We start from the raw sequence: 18060 nt of genomic DNA on the forward strand, positions 1-18060 counted from the left end.
CGGATTAACCCATACATGAGCTCCCCCTGCCACATTGAGATGATCCTCACTGAGAAGGAACAGATCATTCCAAAGCCAGAAGAGGAGGTTGCACAGAAGAAAAAGATATCCCAGAAGAAACTGAAGAAACAAAAACTCATGGCCCGGGAATAAATTCAGCATAAAATAAATGCAGATAAAGTTAAAAAAAAAAAAAAAAAAAGAAATGAAGATGGAAGATAAAGAGGAAAGGAGGTTCAAAGAAGTCGCCAGCTCCTGAAGAGTGGAAAGGGCCAAGGCAGATGGAGAGTGGGGGGCTGGGCAGAGCCGAAGGGGAGGGTCCTTCCAAAAATCCAAACGACTCCACACATTCAGGATAAAGCAAGGCAGATGGTACTTTTTCCTTCTTAAAGTCAACGACAACCCTCTGCTCCTTGCAGAACCATGAGCCACGATAGCATCATATCCCCGCAACACACCCCAGGCAGAAACTGCCCCGAGGAAGCACTCACTGTAGCCGGCCTCCTTCTCTGGTGTCTGTAAGGAAAGGAAGGGAGGAAGGAGTCACTCACTACTCGGCCTCCAGAGAACATCCTATTCCTCTTGTTGCCCACCCCCTCTGGTTTAGACACTGCAGCCATGAACAAGGGGACCTGAGAGCTCTTGACCTCAAGTGACCTTTCTAGAGGCCCAAGTCAGCACTAACAATATGACTCCCATGGTCTTTCAGGTGAAGAGATGCATGGGAGTGAGCCTAAAGGGTAGAGACAGGCATACCCAGGGGTCTGGCACATGAGTAGATAGGGCTCTTTAAAGGCTGTGGCTCTGAGTGGCCTTTCTTTGTGACTTACCAGTGGGGACTTGTCATTCATATAAACCATAGGGTCCTGCAGAGGAAACCAAAGCAAAGGACTGAGTACAGAATAGGAAGTAGGGGCTATGATTTACATGGTAAGCATCCGCTCCAGTGGGTAGGGACAGAGGGGAACCACTCACCAAGCATCTTTCCTCTCGCCTCAGCCACTGGGAATCTTCCACCATCTGCTTCTGCTGTCTCTCTAGGACCTGCTTCATCTTGATCTTCTCTGCCTCCCAGAGCTGCTGGGCCTCTTCTCGGCTACTGGGCCGGATGAAGTCCTCCTCCTGTGAGGACAACAGCCACAGTGAACCCTGTCCTCAGGCCTGGACCAGGGAGGATGCCAAACCTTGGCATCACCTGCTGCTCTTCTCTAGGCTAGTCCTAAAGCCAGAGGCACAAATGCAGACAGTTCTGCTCTGGTCTCAGCCTCATCCACACGGCTGGTTGTAACTGGATGCCAAACCCCAGAGCACTGGGTTCAAACTGTCACACGGTCTGCCAATGATATATTTTCAACCATCCACCCATTTTTCTCTGCTGGCATTTGTGACGGCGGCTGACACTTATCAGGCTCAGAAATACAAAGCTGGCTCCAAACTCTTTGGAACTCGTTTCCACCTAAGCACTATGGTGACAGGTCTGGAAACATCTACAGACAGTGGGGCTACCTCCGAGCTCCAGGTGTACGGGATTGTTTGTGCCCATCGATCATGCATGCTTGGTTAGGATAACAGCTTCAGTGATACAGATGAAGGTTAAAAGAAAGGAAGGAGCTAAGAGTGGAGATGAATAATTAAACTCTCAGAGGCATAACTCTACAGACACAAGAAGAATGTTCCTTCCTCCTAGATAAGCCCTAACCCTGACCTTTACATACCAGTGAGACTTTTGACTTCGTTCTTAGTTTTGTTTCTTAAGTGGGTGTTTTCCTATGTACCTCAGTCTTTCCAGGGTGCATTTGTAAAATTATTTTCTCAGTCCCCCCAAACTCTTGCCTTTCATCTACTGTGGTTGATCACCTTTGCCTCCTGGGTTGACCGGAGGGAGAAAGTTGTGTGTATCTGCTTGATCAGAAAACCCTTTGCCAGTGACAGGGTCCTCTTGTGAAGTCCTGTTTGGCTTGAGTGTGGCCCCCTAAGATTGTGTGTCGGGAATTTGACTTCCAGTGCAACAGTGTTGAGAGGTGGGGTGACTTGGAGATCCCAGAGGCGCTGACTTCATGAACAAGGTAACAAACATGTGGGCTCCTGAAAGAAGGGAGAGTTTGCTTCTCTGTTGTTATTCTGTGTTCTCTCTCAACCACATGGTGTCTTCTGCCATGTTAGGAAACAGCAGGAAGGCCCTTGCTAGAGGTGGCCCTTGGTCGTGGCCTTCCCAGTCCCCCAAACTGGAAGTAATGACCTTCTGTCCAGTGAAAAGCACCCAGCCTCAGGTATCCTGTTACAGAAGCACACAATGAGTCAACATGGTCCCTTCCCTTTTATGCACCAGTTTATAGGTTGCTCAAAGAAAATAGTCATGCCTCTGCCAGGCCTCTGAAGAGTTCCCTAGTAAGCTCTGTAAAACAGGCTTGATCATTACAATAGAGCTTTAAAGTAGTCATATTGGGGTACACTGCCCATCATTAGTATAGATTCAATTCTCGGTGTTTATGTCTTATAATATTCTTTATCCAACCCATTCAGCAACTATTGGTTAAGCAGCTACTGTGTGGTAGGCATAGAGCTGGATGCTGGAAGGACAACAGTTTTAAAAACCACTGTGTTTCTGTCACATAGGGCTAGATGACTAATATATAGAGTTATTTATGCCCCTAACACCATGCTATCTACAACTGTACAATGTAGCCAGGGGTCTTCAACGGAGCCCAGTGGGTGCCTGTCCATGTTCTTAGCACTAAAAACTAAACTCACTAAATCTCTTTTCTGTGTGAAGTCCTTAGTCACAGGTATTTTGTTATAGAAGCAAAATAACAGACTAAGACACAAATGTTCCAAAAAATGAAGGTAAGCATTTTAAAGTTAAAAATATCCCCAGTTAAACTCAATGAAGGTCTATGGTCACCTTGGGCTTTTAATAAGTGGTGGAATTAAGTGTCAAAAGTTTTAAATACAGGCTCAGAAATATAAAAGAAAATATAGAGACTGAGGAATATTAAATACTGATAGGATGAGTTACTGGACTCCAAAATCTACTATATAGTTTTGTCATAAGAGATTGCCACAGGTTATATGTGATGTATGCCCCAGGCTTGAGTTCAGCAAATATTTTAGCAAACACACACTAGAAAGCTTGTTCTGATGACTTCTAATTATATAATAAAACTAAAGGGCAAAGATAGAGGCTCTCTGCTTTATTCTTAATCTGTGTATGTATGTGCACATGTGTGTGTATATGTGTTGGAGTGTGCTGTGGGAGCATGTGTGTGTGGCAGCTGGAGGCTGAGACAGGCGTCTTCCTCAACAGTTTTTCACACCCACCCTTGGAGCATGGTATCTCCCTCAGCTGAACTGACAACTCACGGGTACAGACTAATCAACCTAGCCACCTTGCTCCCAGAATTCTCGGTTCCTAGAGCTGGAATGACAGTTTGCTGACCCAGCATTTAGGCGAGTGGGAGGATCCAAACTCTGGTCTTCATGCTTGCACAGCAAGTGCCTTATCCTTGGAGCCATCGTCCCAGCTCCAATAATTTCAATAATAACATTTAAACCTTGAATTTCTTCACACTCTGGGCATTCTCCCTAGGCGACAGACACCCACGCTTCTTGGAAGGAATCGGGGACTTGTGTTACAGAATGGTGCTCCTGAGTTGTTTTCTGTAACTGCTAGGGCTCATCATCCTTCCTGCCTCGTTTACACTTCCACATAAAACCTTCCTTGTTCTAGCGAAACCAACCCCTTGCCTCATAGCAAAGCAGTGGCCCCACCCCTTACCCTATAGCTTTCTACCACTCAGTCTTGGCTCCTATAGCAGCCTCTTCTTTGTACATCTCCCACATTCCAGTTTTGTCCCTTTCCAAAGTTTCCCTAGGAGTGATACAGGTGAGTGTGCACCTGTGCTTTGAAGGCAAAGCCTCCTGGTTCCTCCTCCAGCACCTTGGACAGCACCCTGCGGCACCTCGTGATGGAATTGGGATTTAGGGTGGGGGATGACGCTCATCATCCTGTGCGATGTTCCACCGGACTCCCAGAGGAGCCATGTTATACAGGAAATCATTTTGCCATCTCCGAATCTTTGTTAAATGCTTTCGGATGCTTCGTGGGAAAGCTGTTATCTCGTGAGCATGGCACTGGCAAGAGACTGTCTCATATACACCATAAAATGGAGTTTATACTTTAATTTTCTTTTTTCTTTCTTTCTTTTTTTTTTTTTTTTTAACTTATTTAAAGAAGAACTCTTCATGTTCTTTCAGAGTTCCCTTATGACAATCACTTCTAAACTCCTGTCACAAAAGACCTGCACAGGCTGTCTTTATGGAACTGAACAAAGTCCTGGCAGTGAAACGCAGCCCAGACAATGGCAGTGCTCCCCCCCACCCCAGGCTCTAAGCAGCCTCTTTCCAAAAGAACGCAATTTTTAAAAAAGCTCTCCAAAACTTAATTAACTATGAATAAAGAGTCCAGGGCAGGGGTGGTGGTGAGCATTGCCTAAATTATAGCACATGCTTAAAACTGTGGGTTAATTATGGTTAATCACACATGAAGACCGAAATTGGTTAAATTAATGTAAGAGAGAAAAATAGAGTGAGTTTGGAGAAATTTGACTTCATGACAAACCTTGTTGCCTGGAATTGTAAATTATGTTCATTTCAAATTTTTTGCTAAATTAAGAATAACAGCACAGAAGCGTATCAGCATAATTGCCTACATTTCTCAAATATATTGTAATGAACATGCATTTCTTTCCCCCACAAAAAGCTTTAGAGTTACGGATCTTGAGACTGAAACGTATATACATATAGAGCAAGAGCTGAAATGGTTCGTGTTTCAGTCTGTTTCATAACTTAGTAAACTAAATCAAGTGCTTACAGCAACTTGATGGTGGGGGTGGACCCCTGCTCACAAGCCAAGTGCTCAGTGCAGAAGACCTGACATTCTGGCCCAGGAAGCCTCCGGGCGTCACCAGAGACAAAGAGGCTGCAGTGAGCTGGCTCGTGAGCCTGTCTTCTTACCAGTCTCTGTTCTTCATACCCAGAATCCCAAATCCCCAAAGCAGCAGGGAGAGCCACCATGAGGAAGTCTTTCCTCCAGGGATAGATTTAGCAACCAAAGCCACCAGTCAGGAAGGCAGCACGGGGAGGCACCTCCAGCATCCCTTATTCCATGGCAACCCCAGGCCCTCTGTCCACAAGCCTCTACACTGCCTATTGTACCTGACTCCTGAGACCCAGGAAAGGAAGAGAATCTGCCATCCTTGGCCACAGCACCAGTCTGGACAAGAAAACGGCTCAGTCCAGCTGATGTGTTTGCAAAGGGAAGAGGGCCATAGAGGCTCTCAGGAGTCTGACTGGCACACGGAACCATGGAGCACTTCCCGGGCCACCTCCCTCCAGTAGCCTCCGCGGCGAGGCTGACACCCAGCATGCAGAGTCCTCTTACCCGCATGCTGTGGCGCTTGAAGACATTGTGCCGGTGGAGAGGTGGGGTGTGCAGCGAGTTAACTGGAGATGGATACTCCATAGGACTGGTAAGCGTAGGAGAGCTGGCACACAGACCCTCAGGGACCTATTCATGAGAAGCAAAGAAGCACAAGGCACAGGGACAAGGCGAGAGGATGACAATTAGCTGCTACAAACAGGAGCACACAAAAAGGACGAGAGCACACCATGGGGGTGCAGACTTGCTCTACTGTGGCACATAAAACACGGGACATGTCATTTCCCTGCTGAAGAGGTGTGGCAGAGCAGCATGGCCTCTTCTCTGCCAGGCACACCTCCTACACAATGCTCTTCACATGGGTAGATGCTCACAGACAGCTCATCTCCCGAGACCAGGGGACCTCAGGACCCTTTGGAAAAGGGTTATGTGTCATAGTTGTGACATGAGTTACGATGATAATGAATGCAGACATATACACAGAGTTATCCCTCAGTGACCCAGGGGTGTGTGGCTCCAGAATGCACCATAGATATGGGATTCCTTACATAAAATGGTGTTATATTTGTATATCTACAGCTGTCATGTGATATAAAGCATCTCTAGATCATTTACATTGAATATTATGTAAAGGTGATGTAAGTGGCATAATATATTGTTTAGGGGATAATGACAAGAAAAGTCTGTACCTATTTCATGACAGATATGGGCTTTGTTCTTTTTTTTTTTCATATTTTCCATTATTGGTCGGTTGAATCCACAACAGCAAAAATAGATATCTCTCTCTCTCATATATATGTGTGTGTCTGTGTGTCTGTGTGTAAGTATATGTGTATATATATATATGCGTGTATGTATGTGTGTCTGGGGTGTAATCATCTTGATTAAAACTTATTCCATTTTTGTGTGTGTTTGCTGTACATGTGTGTGTATGTGTGTGTGTTGTATGTTGTGTGCATGTGTGTGTGAGAACCCATGGGGCCTGGATTAATGTCAGGAATCATACTTCATCACTATCCCACCTTATTCACCAAAGCATGGTCTCAATGACAAACCCAGAGCTTGTGTCAGCATTCACCAATTCTCTCTGGGAGTTCCTTGTCTCCACCTTCTAAGGTTGGGGTTCCAGATAGCCACCATGCTCGCCTTGCGTTTATGTGGGTTCCAGGGCTCCAAACTTCAGCTGTTAGACTTTAACCTCTCCAGTCTAACAATGTTACTTTACATGTTTTTTTTAAAACCTTTGTAGTGTGTGTGTGTGTGTGTGTGTGTGTGTGTGTGTGTGTGTGTGTGTGTGTGTGTAGTGATCATGGAGGTCAGTGAACAAGTTCTGGACACTGGTCTTCTCCTTCCACCATGTGGGGTCCAGGAATTGAACTCAGGCAGCAAGTGCCTTTACCCACTAAACTGTTGCGGCAGCCTATATATCTCTTTTTAAAGGCATTATTGTCACCTCCTGCAGGACATTTTTTTTTTTAACGTGGAGAGGATTTGTCTGTCCATTCTTGGCTGGGCTTGATTTTTGACATAGGACCATCTCCCTGACAAGGAAAGTGTGGTTGGGAGGCCCTCTCTTCCTGTCTGGAGCATCAGCAGAGCTGGCATTGGTTCTCGTCTTTTGAGATATTCTATTTTCAAGCCACAACTCCATTCTAGGGGATGGGGAGGGGAGGAAAGGCAGGAGGCTGGGCTAGCTCCCACTCAGATGCAAGAGAGTGGCACAGGGAATTGTGAGTCACAGGCTACAGCCTTGGGGAGGTTCAAGGCTGGCAATGGTGGATGCAGACAGCTCAGATGGGCCCCTGTTCCTTCTTCACTGACCACCTAGGTACTAACCAGAGCCTCTGCACAGAGCCTTGGGTGGCACTCAAGTCCATAGGGCCATCATCCATCCCTAGAGCCCTGGAACTCCTTCTCAGAAGGCTCTGCTCAGTGTAGGAGGTCAGAGAAGCCAGGGACACAGAAAGACAGCTGCAGGCAGGCGCAGGAAGCAGCAGACACTGCAGACGGGTGGACTGGGCTGCAGGCAGAACCTCTGGAAGAACTGAATTTCTGTTCTTTTGATATAACTTGAAATTCTCTCTTGGCTACCAAGAAAGAGCTAATCCAGGCATCCCCTAAGCAGATGTTTGCTGCTGCACCTCAAAGGTGTAGGCATGGCATTTCAGAAAGGACCTTGAGGAGGGATAGAGTCAATTCTCCCCAACATCTGGCTGCCACATTTACCTGGAACTGCAGCTTAGGAGCCAGCAGGTTGGTCTGTGGAGGAGGTCTGTACTTGGGCCGGCTGGGCTAGAAAGAGAACACATGGCTATCTCAGTCTGACTCTCCCCTTCTGCAAAGGGGATACACCAAAGGGACCACCAAGTCAGAGGCAGTTCTGTTTGTTTGCAATGGGGAGATAGGAACAGAATTATCATTGGGTTCATTTTGCAGCCACTCATTGAGCACTAGTTACATGGCTAGTGGTTGGAGGGAATGGGAGGAGCCGATACAAGAGAGACTAGGAGCGAAGACCTTGGGCCAGTCTAGACATTGCTCTGGATTCATCTTTTGTGCCTAGTTCCAACCCCTGCTCATATACTGGCACGCTACTCCCAAAGTGATGGTATTATGAGGTGTGGTCTCTGAGAGAGCAATGGAGTTGGGTGATGTCATCCCATGATGAGATCAATGCCCTGATGAGAATAGCACAGGAAAGAGACTAAGAGAGTCCTCCTCGTTTTCCCTAACACGTGAGGATATAGCAAGAAGGAGAGGTCATCTAAAAACTAGGAAGGGGCCCTGTGCCACTTAATATTGATTGATGATTGACAGTTCTAGAATCACCAAAGAGACAGGACTCTGAGCATGTCTTTGACGGGTTTTCTATCTTAAATTAACCGAGAGAAGATTCACTCCAGGTGTGGGGCCATCATTCCTAGGGCTGGGATCCTGGACCATATAGAAAGGCAAAGCTGCCTTAGAGGAGGCATCCACCTCTCTTGCTTCCTGACTGCAGATGTTACGTGACCTCTGGCCACCATGTCTTCCTGTTCTGATGGATTATACTCTCAAATGTACAGTCCAAATAAACTCTTCCCTCTTTAAGTTACTTTCATCCCGTGTTTTATCAGTGATGAGAAAAGTAATGACCACAGACCCTCACCAGAGACCAAATTTGAGGTTTTCTGGACTGTGAACTTCCCATTTCCTGAAACTGTTAAGTCATTCTGCCTGTGGTTATTTTGTTTTGTCAGCTCTAGTGAATACAGCCCTGGTTCCTGGAAATCCAACCACCTTCTGGTGGGGCCACAGGGTCCTAGATCCTGAGCCTAAGATTGTCATTGCAGGCATGGACATAGAGCCTGAATCTCAGGGGCTTGGGACATTCTCCTTTCTTATCTTAATGGATACCTGATCTGCCATCCCAAGAAGCACGTTGGTTTTTCATGGGTAATGCTGAAGGCCAGTTTTTGCTCCAGCTCCCCCTACCCCTGCAGGCTATGTGCTGGCCCCAGATGGTCTCAGGGGGTTGGGTTCTGGACAGAGAGAGGATTGTAAGAAAGCAACTCCTTGTGTTCTGAGAAGGCAGTGGGCCACAAAGAAACCTGTCTTTGCTGTGGCCATAGGACTGAGGCCCTGCCTCAGCTTACCTTGGGTGGGGGTTCCTGAAAGGCAGTAGGCTCCAATATTTTGGGGGGTCGGTAGCGAGCATTCCTTTCTTGCTCTATGGCGATGTCCTTTTCCATCTGATAAATGTCACTGTTGAGGAGTCAGGTCAAGTAGAGAGAGAAACCAGGTCAAAGGGGAACAGATGGAAGTCAGGGGAGGCCTGAGTAAAGGACACCACAGATCCCATTTCTATCTCCATTTTCCCTACAGAGTGACTTGGGAGGTGCCTCGGAGACAGATTAGGATCTAGATCTTGAGAGCACCCTTACATCGAGGTTTGAGAGGGCCACATGAATGGATTCAATTGGTAGATGCCCTTAGAACGCCAGCCTCATGGGTGGCAGAAGCTGGCTGGCAGCTCTGCCTCCATCACCCCCAGCCTTCCTGCACCAGCTATTGGCAACAAGCCCTGTTTACATCTCCAGTGTTCCATCCAAGTTCATGACTGGAGCCCAGATTAACCGTGACATTAGATACTCCCCTTCTCACTCCATAGCTTTCTCTGGGGCTACTGTCTACTCTCATAATAAGATCTTGACTTTCCCTCTCAGTGCAATACTTCTCAGTCCAGAGGCCCTTGTAATTACTGCAGAGTCTTCAAGTCCATGTGTTCAAAGGAACACTAAACATTGTGCACCATCAAATGGTACTGTTCCTTCAAATACACACACACACACACACACACACACACACACACACACACACACCCACTGTCCATAGCCTGTTTTATGAATCAAAAGGATTCTGAAATTTCGCTAGTATTTTGTTTAAGTTCTCAAAGTTCGTCACAAGGTTGGGGAGGGTTAGTTGGATCCTTTCTTAAGCATGGTGGAAAGACTGCCAGGCTGTGCCTGGAGGAGGTGCCAGAGTTCTCTGGGCTCTGAGTCTCTTTAGGGGATAGGAGTGGGTGTCAGCCCAGAGATAGATAACTACCAAGGCTCCCTGGGGTTCTCAAGACCCTTCCTTTTTCACCCCAGAGCTTTTATCATCTCTGGTTGTATCTTTCAATTACATTTTATCCTAGAACTTTCTGGCTTCCAGATGAAGGACCAACAGATGGCGAAAAATTAGTCAGAAGAGTCACGGAGGGAAGTTGGAAGCAGATAGGCATTGTAAAACTACAGTTTTGCGGAATGTGTTTGAGACTCCAATCCAAAAAGCAAATGCAGGGTCACCTTTGCCTGGGCTTTCTTAGCTTCTCCCTTGGGCCTCCCATTAGCCTTTTAAAATAAATTGTGCTGAGGATGATCTTGAACTCATGATCCTGTTGTCTGTACCTTTCACATGCTGGGATTATAAGCACATGATGCCATGTCTTGCCTAGACCCTATTTTCTTACCCTGGAATAATAGAGCTGGGAGTGTAGCTCAGTGGTAATACATTTGCCTAACATTCCCCAAATTCTGGTCCTGTTCCACACACACACACACACAGTTTGCTACATTATCTAAGCTCCCTACATTACTATATTATCTAAGTTTTCCTAAGACAGGTCAGCAAATGGTGGCTACAGGCTAAGCCCACCCTCCCAACCAATTTTTTTTTCATAGTTTCACATTAACTATGGTTAATCATGTTTTTCATGATTGATTTTTTAAAAAAATTTATGACATAAAAATAATGCCAGGTTTTGGTATACACAGATGCAACTTTATCAAACACAGCCAACTTTGTCCTTAACCAGCACCTCTGGCTGCAATGGTAGAGCCAAGTGTTTGCAAGAGAGACTTACATAGATCTCAAAGCTCCAAACATTCACTACCTGGGTCCTTAACAGAAGTTTACGGATCCCTACCCTAAAGAAAACCAAAAGAAGTTGCTGACTCATAAGTGGTAGGCGGCAGATGGGGACCCTGAGTCCTTAAGATAGACAACAGTCCTGCCAGTGGCCTCTTGGCACTGGAGAAACAGCAGCTGGGCATTGCAAAGGATCTAAGCCTTAGGCTACTGGTCCCCAAACAGAATGAATAGACAGGTAACCTGTGGGGCACAGTCTCTATAACAGGCCAAAAGAACCCTGTTCTTCCATAACTGAGATGGACAGTCAAGCGGAGAGGGAAAGTAGAAAAGGTTCCAGGCATAAGTAGCTGCTCCATGAGGCATCAGATAGAAGAAGGCTTCCCCAGTCTGCCTGCCCTCACCTCTGAGCTTACATAGAACAATGAACCTAGTCTCAACTTTCTGTCTTCCAACACTGTCTGCCACCCAATTGTGCTTCGACTGGAAAGGAGGGCACCTTCCTCTTGCTGATCAGAAAGAAGTTCTGGTATAAGTGCCATTTTACCTGTCACTATTAGGCATCAAGTCACCAACTTTAACCTGAACTCTCCTGACAAAGGGGAACAAAGATACCCACGGCACAGGGCTGGAGACCCCCCCCCCCCCACCGCATCTGAAGCATCATCTTCTACTTAGAGTTCCCCACCATATGCTCACCTGAGACTGCACACAAGCTCCGTGAAGCGGGGCCGGTCACTGGGGTCATAGTCCCAGCAGCGAGTCATGAGTGTGTAAAGGACAGGCGGACAGAGCTCGGGCTTGGGCAGCCTATCCCCTTTCTCCAGCACCCCGATGACATCCTTGTTTTCGAGCCAGAAGAAAGGCTGCTTCCCAAAGCTGAGGATCTCCCACATGCATACAGCTGAGAGCAGAGAGGGAAGACTCAGGGGAGGGACCAACTTGCTCTCCCCGGGGATAACTGTGGTCACTGGTGTTGGGTCCCAAATGGAGGAGGCACAGTCTCCCCTGAGGTCCTGCCCATCACAATGGTCCAGCCAAGACAGCTATAGCCTATACCTGTAGTACATGAACCACACACAGTCTACTCCCTAGACCTTCCCTGTAGAGCTACTAAGATTCTGGGAATCCAGGGGAGGCAATTATCTGTATCATCAGAACTTCCTCATGGACAGGTAGGACACAAAGCCTCTTCTTCATGGGTTCAGGAGTTCAAATACTAGTACTGACATTTGTTGCCTGTGTCCTTGGGCAAGGCCCTGGCTCCTCTGAGCCTTCATTTCTTCAAGTGGAGAAAGCTCAGGAGGAGCAGTGGTGTCTCCCAGACACAGCTGCAGGCCCAGTGGGTCACGTGCAAAGTGGTCACGTCCACCACATTCAGCTGGGTTCTCTCTCTCCTTGCACCTCCTCATCCAAAGAAGCTGGCCAGTTTTAAGGACTCCTTGAAGCCTTCCCCACACAGTCCCTGGGGATGGTTGATGTAGTACATGCTTTTGACAGGAGTCTTTACAAGGGAGTGAGCCCAGCCAGGCCCTCGCCCATGTCATGGCTGCTCTGACTCTCTGCACCTTTGGGACTTCTCAGTGCCACTGGGACCTGAGGGGTACATGTAAGACCCTTGTTCTCTGTTCTGCCCTCCTGCCCAGGCCACAGACATGAGAATCAGCACTTTCCCAGGCCCACCCGATTCGAATCGCCACTCACCAAACATCCAGACATCACTGGCGGTTGTGAAGCGGCGGAAGTTGATGGACTCAGGGGACATCCATTTGATGGGGAGACGGGTCACAGAGGCTTTGAGTGGACAAAGAGGTTTGCAGGGATTATTTAGGGACGTAACATCTAGAATTGTATTCCTACTCTCCAGAGACCACTGGCCGAGGATGCCTGAACCCCAGATTTCCTTGCTCTGGGATTTTGAGTTCTACAAACCATACTGGCCACTGGGAAGCCCTCACCTTTGTAATAGTCCTCGTCCTCAATGTACCGGGAGAGCCCAAAGTCCCCCAGCTTCACACACTCAGGAGAGGCCACCAGGATGTTCCGGACAGCAATATCCCTGAAAGAAGAATCGAGGGCTAGCATGAGGCACTGCCTTGGGACCCTGGTACATGCTGAGAGAGCCAGGCATCGGCCTGAAGGAACATTCCAACAGGTTTCTGACAGGAAGAAAGTGCCACCAGTGTAGTATAACTTCTAAAACGCATAGGCATCTGGCTCTCCTTGAGGAGTGCCCGTTGACCTGGGCCATCTGCGTTCTTAGTGACATACCAACCCCAAAGGACCCTCCTGCTTCTCACAGGCCATGCCACCTCCTGCAGTTTCCGCTACTAAAAGGATGATTCTTAAAACACACAGCTTCAGAGACATAAAGGGAACAAACTTGTGAGCTCAGTGCCCTAGCCCCGGGCCATGTGCAACCCCATTTGACCCTCACACTAGAATGTGATTCCCAAGGAAAAAGATTTGTTGTTTCTGTTGGTCGTGACTTTGTTCTAGGACATGGGCTGGACTGAGAAGGTACTCGAAGGGAGTCAGTGGATGAAGTGGGGAATGCAGGGAGTACTTGTTTGTAACTCCTCTATGACTCTGCACAGAATCAGGTTCAAAGCCACACAGGCCATGTCTGTAGCGGGGGTGAGCATCCCAGTGTGGTCTCCTCGTGGCTCATGGTTTCAAGGCAATGAGAACAAAGCCAGTGGAGAGTAGGGCAGAGCCACCTGTGTAGCCATAGTTAAAGTAGAAGGTGGTTCAGGGATACCGGAGAACTCTGGTGGAGACCAAAAGACCCTAGGAGGCTCCAGACACTTATCTAGCCCACTTCCTTCTTCCTAGGCTATGTGTCACTCAGTTGGCAAAATGGAGAAGATGGAGCTCTGAGCCAGAGGGCAGCCCCTCCCCCCAGTCCTTGCCAGGACGCAGCAGAAGAGACGTCAGACTTTGGACTTTCTCTCAGTATCCTTGGACCTTTTAAGTTTCCCGGTGAGGAAACGTTTCATGGAGACTATCTGAGTCTCGAGTGCCCAGCACTCTCAGTTGCCAGGCACAGACCGGGCTGGGGTTCTGGCTTAGGACCACACCACTCTCAAGTTCTATGCACCGGCTCCTTCTCAGGGACCAGGTAAAAGTCTCACACACACCCCTACCTGTGCACACAGTTGATGCTCTCCAGATAGGCCATGGCTTTGCATATCTGTAGGGCGTACAGGACCAGAGTGGGTACCTTCAGGGAGTTTTTATTTCGTTCCAGGTAGTGTCCCAGCTGCAGGAAGAGAGAGATAGGACATCAGATTGACTTTCTGCCCCAGCATGGCACCAAGGCACCAAGCTACTGATAGCCGCTGACCCCTCATTTCCCTTGAGGGGCAAATTCAAAGATGGTAACATGCTTCTGCCGTTCCTCCACCTAACAGCTAAATACAGATGGCAGGAAGTTGTAAAGACCCTTTGCCTTGCTCCACCGAAGCCCAGCTGTCACATGGAGTCCCCTCATCAAGCCCGGGAGCTCACCTCCCCGTAAGGATACAGTTCCATGATTATCCAGGTGGGCTCCTCCTCAATGATGCCAATCAGCTTCACGATGTGGGGGTGGTCAAGATTCTTCATGATCACTGAAGGAGGGCGAGGGAGATGGAGCAGGTTAAAGGTCAGACAGAAAACACTTGGCTTTTCTCTCCCCAGTGCTGAGGATCCAACAGGACCTTATGCACGCCAGGCAAGTGTTCCACCACCAACACAGCCCCCCCCCATCCTAGACACAGAGAGAGAAAAACGCAGTTTCCCGCCCCAACTGTGGAACACGGGACAAGAGACCTTTTACCATCCAGAGTGGGGGTGGGGTCCCGTTTCTGCTCAGACTTCCTTCCTGGCCTCCCAGCTCCCTTTCCGAGGGCTGGAACGTCTCAGGGGGCTTCTCCCCAGGGGATGCCTACCTGCCTCACTCATGAACTTCTCCTTGTTGTCCTGGGTACAATCTTTCTTACAGGTCTTGACGGCCACATTAATTTTTTCTCCTTTCTGCAATAGAAGTGTGTGTTCAGGGACCCCAGCCTCAGCACAACCATCTCAGACTTGGCTACCAGCCTAGGCAAACGGTGTGGCTCCAGACTGGCACCTCCCTCTCCACACTCCCTATTTTCCTCCCTCTTTTCATGCTTTCTTCCTCATTTCCTTCCTTCCAGATCATTCTGTGTTAGAACTAGAAAGAGCTTCAGAGACCAGAACGCTCAATCCCCGTGTCCAGATGAGGATACAGAGTCACGTGATCTGCCCAAAGGCAATCAGGTTTGTGGCAGAACACACACAGGGCCTCCTTCTCTGTCTTTACTGTTTGCTTTCAGCCATTCTGCTCTCCATGGGCTCTGCCCTCTCCAGCCTGCTGGCAGTCTAACCACATAGGCAAGGTTCACCTCAGCTTCAGCGACCTGAACACTGATTCCTGCTTCGGCCCTGGTCTAACCTCATCTTACCATCCTCCCTCCTCTGCATTCTCCCACAAGCCTCAGGGCGTGCAGTGTCCCCCCACCCCAGTACACTGCTCCCCAATCTCAGGAATGACTCTCGTCCCCTTCACTCCCTGGGTGCTCCAGAAATAGTCCCACGCCATGTGAAGGAGGACCCACTGTGTGTCACCCAGCTGCTATCTCCAACCCTGCTCCCCTGTCACTCCTCAGACAGGGGAGAGGGATTGCCAGATAAGAGTCTGAGACTCACGTGGTTTGTGTAGACACCTTCGTAGACCTCCCCGAAGAAGCCTTCACCCAGAATGCGGTTAAGAACTACATCTTCACGGGCAACACCGTACTGTGGACCTGCACAGAAAGAGAAAACAAGGGATGGGGTCACAGAGTCCAACTGGCCTCGCCAGGGGGACCTGAGGGTTCAACAGCAAAGATCCAAGGACATAGCTGGACATGGCATCTAGATGGTTCCATTGTCTCAGCTCTAGAAAGATCTGTTGTCCCGTTTCCTATTCCCTAGTCCCTGATCCCTGGGTCCTAGATCCACATTGTTAAGGTCCTCGCTAAAGCTACAAAGACCCACTCAAGGCCAATCTGTAACTGAATCTCAGCTCCCAAACCAAGGGTTCCTTATTTTTTCTCTGAGCACATGAAAATGAGGATGAAGGAAGGACAGAAGGTTCCCCTGTGGTGTCCCAAGAATACTCATGGTGTCACTTCCCAGGGCCCTGACTCTGGTCACAGTGGTGGAGGTATGACCAACCTCTTCAAGTACATACCTCCTGGCCTTCGCAGGGTCTCATCGGGAATCTCCGCATAGATGTCTGACTCTGTAATGACAGAAGGGCCCAGCCCATGGGCTATGTGTCTTCACTGCACACAGCCAGGAATTAAGGCATGGCTCCTGCCTAGAAGCCAGGGCATCGAGTGGGGGGTGGGATCATGCAGGAGAACCCAGGCTCCTACACCAGGATTCAAGGAAGCCACACAGTCAGGGACACTTAGCTTGAATCCGAGCTTATTCTCTCAGTGCTGCTAGTTTCAAATGACACGTCACTCATTTTACTCTGCTATTAACTTGATGTCTTCATCTCTCCCAAATCCACATGTCACAGCCCTACCCTACAGTGTGACGTCTGGTGTCCTCTAGGAAGTGATGAGCATTAGATGACATCATGAGGAGAGAGGACTCATTAAAATTAGTGTTCTTAAAAGAAGAGGACAAGACACTAGAGCTTGCTCTCTCTACCATGCGACCACACAGCAAGGTGACAAACCTAAAAGCAAGCCTTCACCAGTCAGAATCTGTCAGAGATGGGACTTGCCAGCCTCCAGAACTCGGAGAAATAAACGGTTGGTTTTGAGTCATTCAGTCTATTGTATTGTGTGTGCCGATACAGCTGATCAAGTTCAAAACAGTACCGTTGTACAAACTATTCACATTTGTTATTACAACAAATGGTTGGTTTTGTTTGGTTTTTGTTTTGTTTTGTTTTGTTCTCTTGAGCTATCATTGAGAAGCGATAGAGAAAGTAGTTACTGCTGTGACTTAGAGAGAAGGCTTGGGTCAGCAGAGGAAGCACATGAGTTAGGCAAGCATGAGGGAGAAGCAGAGGCTGAGGGCTCAGTGAGCATGCTTACCTATGCTACAGCTTTCTGAGAGGTGCGACCGCCGAGCCTCCAGGTTTCTGTAGGAGAAGAGGGCAGGAGCTGGCTGAGCCCAGAGCCCTGAACCATCCCACCTCAAGCAGCCCCACTCTGCCTCCATCCACACACCCACGATGGGTGGGATCTTTAAAAAAACAGCCAACCTGGCTGTCAGTGAGCTGGGGGTGTAGCCCAGGACTCCAAGGGGGCAAGAGCTGAAGGAAAGACAGAAGCCTTCTTCTCAAGAAAGCACCAGGTGGAACAGGGAGTGTTCCCATGGGTGTGAACTGGGAGGGAACACACACCCTAACGAAATGAAGGGACTCAAGGGTTCGTTCAGAGACAAGGGGGGCAGTAATCTTCCCTGCAAGCTCTTCCAGCCCTGTCCCATAGAGGCATCTCTCTTATACTCACAGTGTGGGGATCTGAGGCAGGCTGTTCCTCTTCTCGCCATCTAAGGGAAAGCAGAGGAAGGAAGGGTTGGGACCAGGGAAGAATGGGTGAGTGGATGGCAGGTGGAACACTGCATCTAAGGCCCCCTGTCAGCACCATGGTGGAAGCTGGAACTAGAACCCTCTTTGAAAACTTCCTCCTGCCCGTATCACCTGCTCCAGTCTTACCCATTTCCTGACTGGCCCCTAATCAGGGTCACAGGGTAACAGTTATATGTTACCAAAGGCTCTGCTATGACAGAGGCTACAAACACAGCCCCTCCTGAAGTTACTTCCAGTAGCTGACAACCTACAATAGACTTAGCACCTCCTCTTACTCCTAAAATCTTTGCTTCCACATAAGGGCCAATGCCTGATCTTCCCTCTGCCATCCACCTCAGGGCTAGTCTACGTCCCACCAGAAACCCACCTTTCTTGGCATGCATGATGAGAGAGCCCTTATGTTCTCCTTGCAGCCTGCAGTAGCCATCTATGAGGTCGGCCATGTTCTCAGCCTCTGCCAGGGACGAGGTTTTGATGGACAAGGACTGTAGAGAAGGGGCCAGCCACGGGTAAGAAAGCAGAGCCTGGGCTAGAGTCCCTTCCCCAGGGAGGAAGAAGGGGCTGCAGGACCTGGCCCCACCTCTGTGGGACTCCACCCACACCTTTCCTGAGTATTGCGTGTGTCGTTAGA

The 18060-nt window shown here is 48.6% G+C and overlaps 1 protein-coding gene across 5 annotated transcripts in view; it reads right to left on the reverse strand.

The window, feature by feature from the left end:
- Positions 1–18060, reverse strand: part of Ptk2b (protein tyrosine kinase 2 beta) — a 121226-nt gene that overhangs the window by 4965 nt on the left and 98201 nt on the right. For 4 of the 5 annotated variants that reach the window (XM_021204085.2, XM_029541375.1, XM_029541377.1 and 1 more), the window contains exons 11-27: positions 17797–17914; positions 17350–17389; positions 16930–16976; positions 16068–16118; positions 15542–15639; positions 14761–14845; positions 14339–14439; positions 13975–14090; positions 12787–12887; positions 12533–12622; positions 11528–11732; positions 9073–9181; positions 7664–7729; positions 5441–5566; positions 976–1122; positions 831–866; positions 492–516 (exon numbers count right to left, since the gene is read on the reverse strand). In XM_021204085.2, coding sequence (XP_021059744.1) covers positions 492–516; positions 831–866; positions 976–1122; positions 5441–5566; positions 7664–7729; positions 9073–9181; positions 11528–11732; positions 12533–12622; positions 12787–12887; positions 13975–14090; positions 14339–14439; positions 14761–14845; positions 15542–15639; positions 16068–16118; positions 16930–16976; positions 17350–17389; positions 17797–17914 — 1561 coding nt within the window. The remainder of the gene's footprint in view (positions 1–491; positions 517–830; positions 867–975; positions 1123–5440; positions 5567–7663; positions 7730–9072; positions 9182–11527; positions 11733–12532; positions 12623–12786; positions 12888–13974; positions 14091–14338; positions 14440–14760; positions 14846–15541; positions 15640–16067; positions 16119–16929; positions 16977–17349; positions 17390–17796; positions 17915–18060) is intronic. The other variant, XM_021204087.2, reaches the window with a different exon arrangement.

This window comes from Mus pahari, chromosome 8 (assembly GCF_900095145.1).
Source record: "Mus pahari chromosome 8, PAHARI_EIJ_v1.1, whole genome shotgun sequence".
Taxonomy (NCBI): Eukaryota; Metazoa; Chordata; class Mammalia; order Rodentia; family Muridae; genus Mus; species Mus pahari.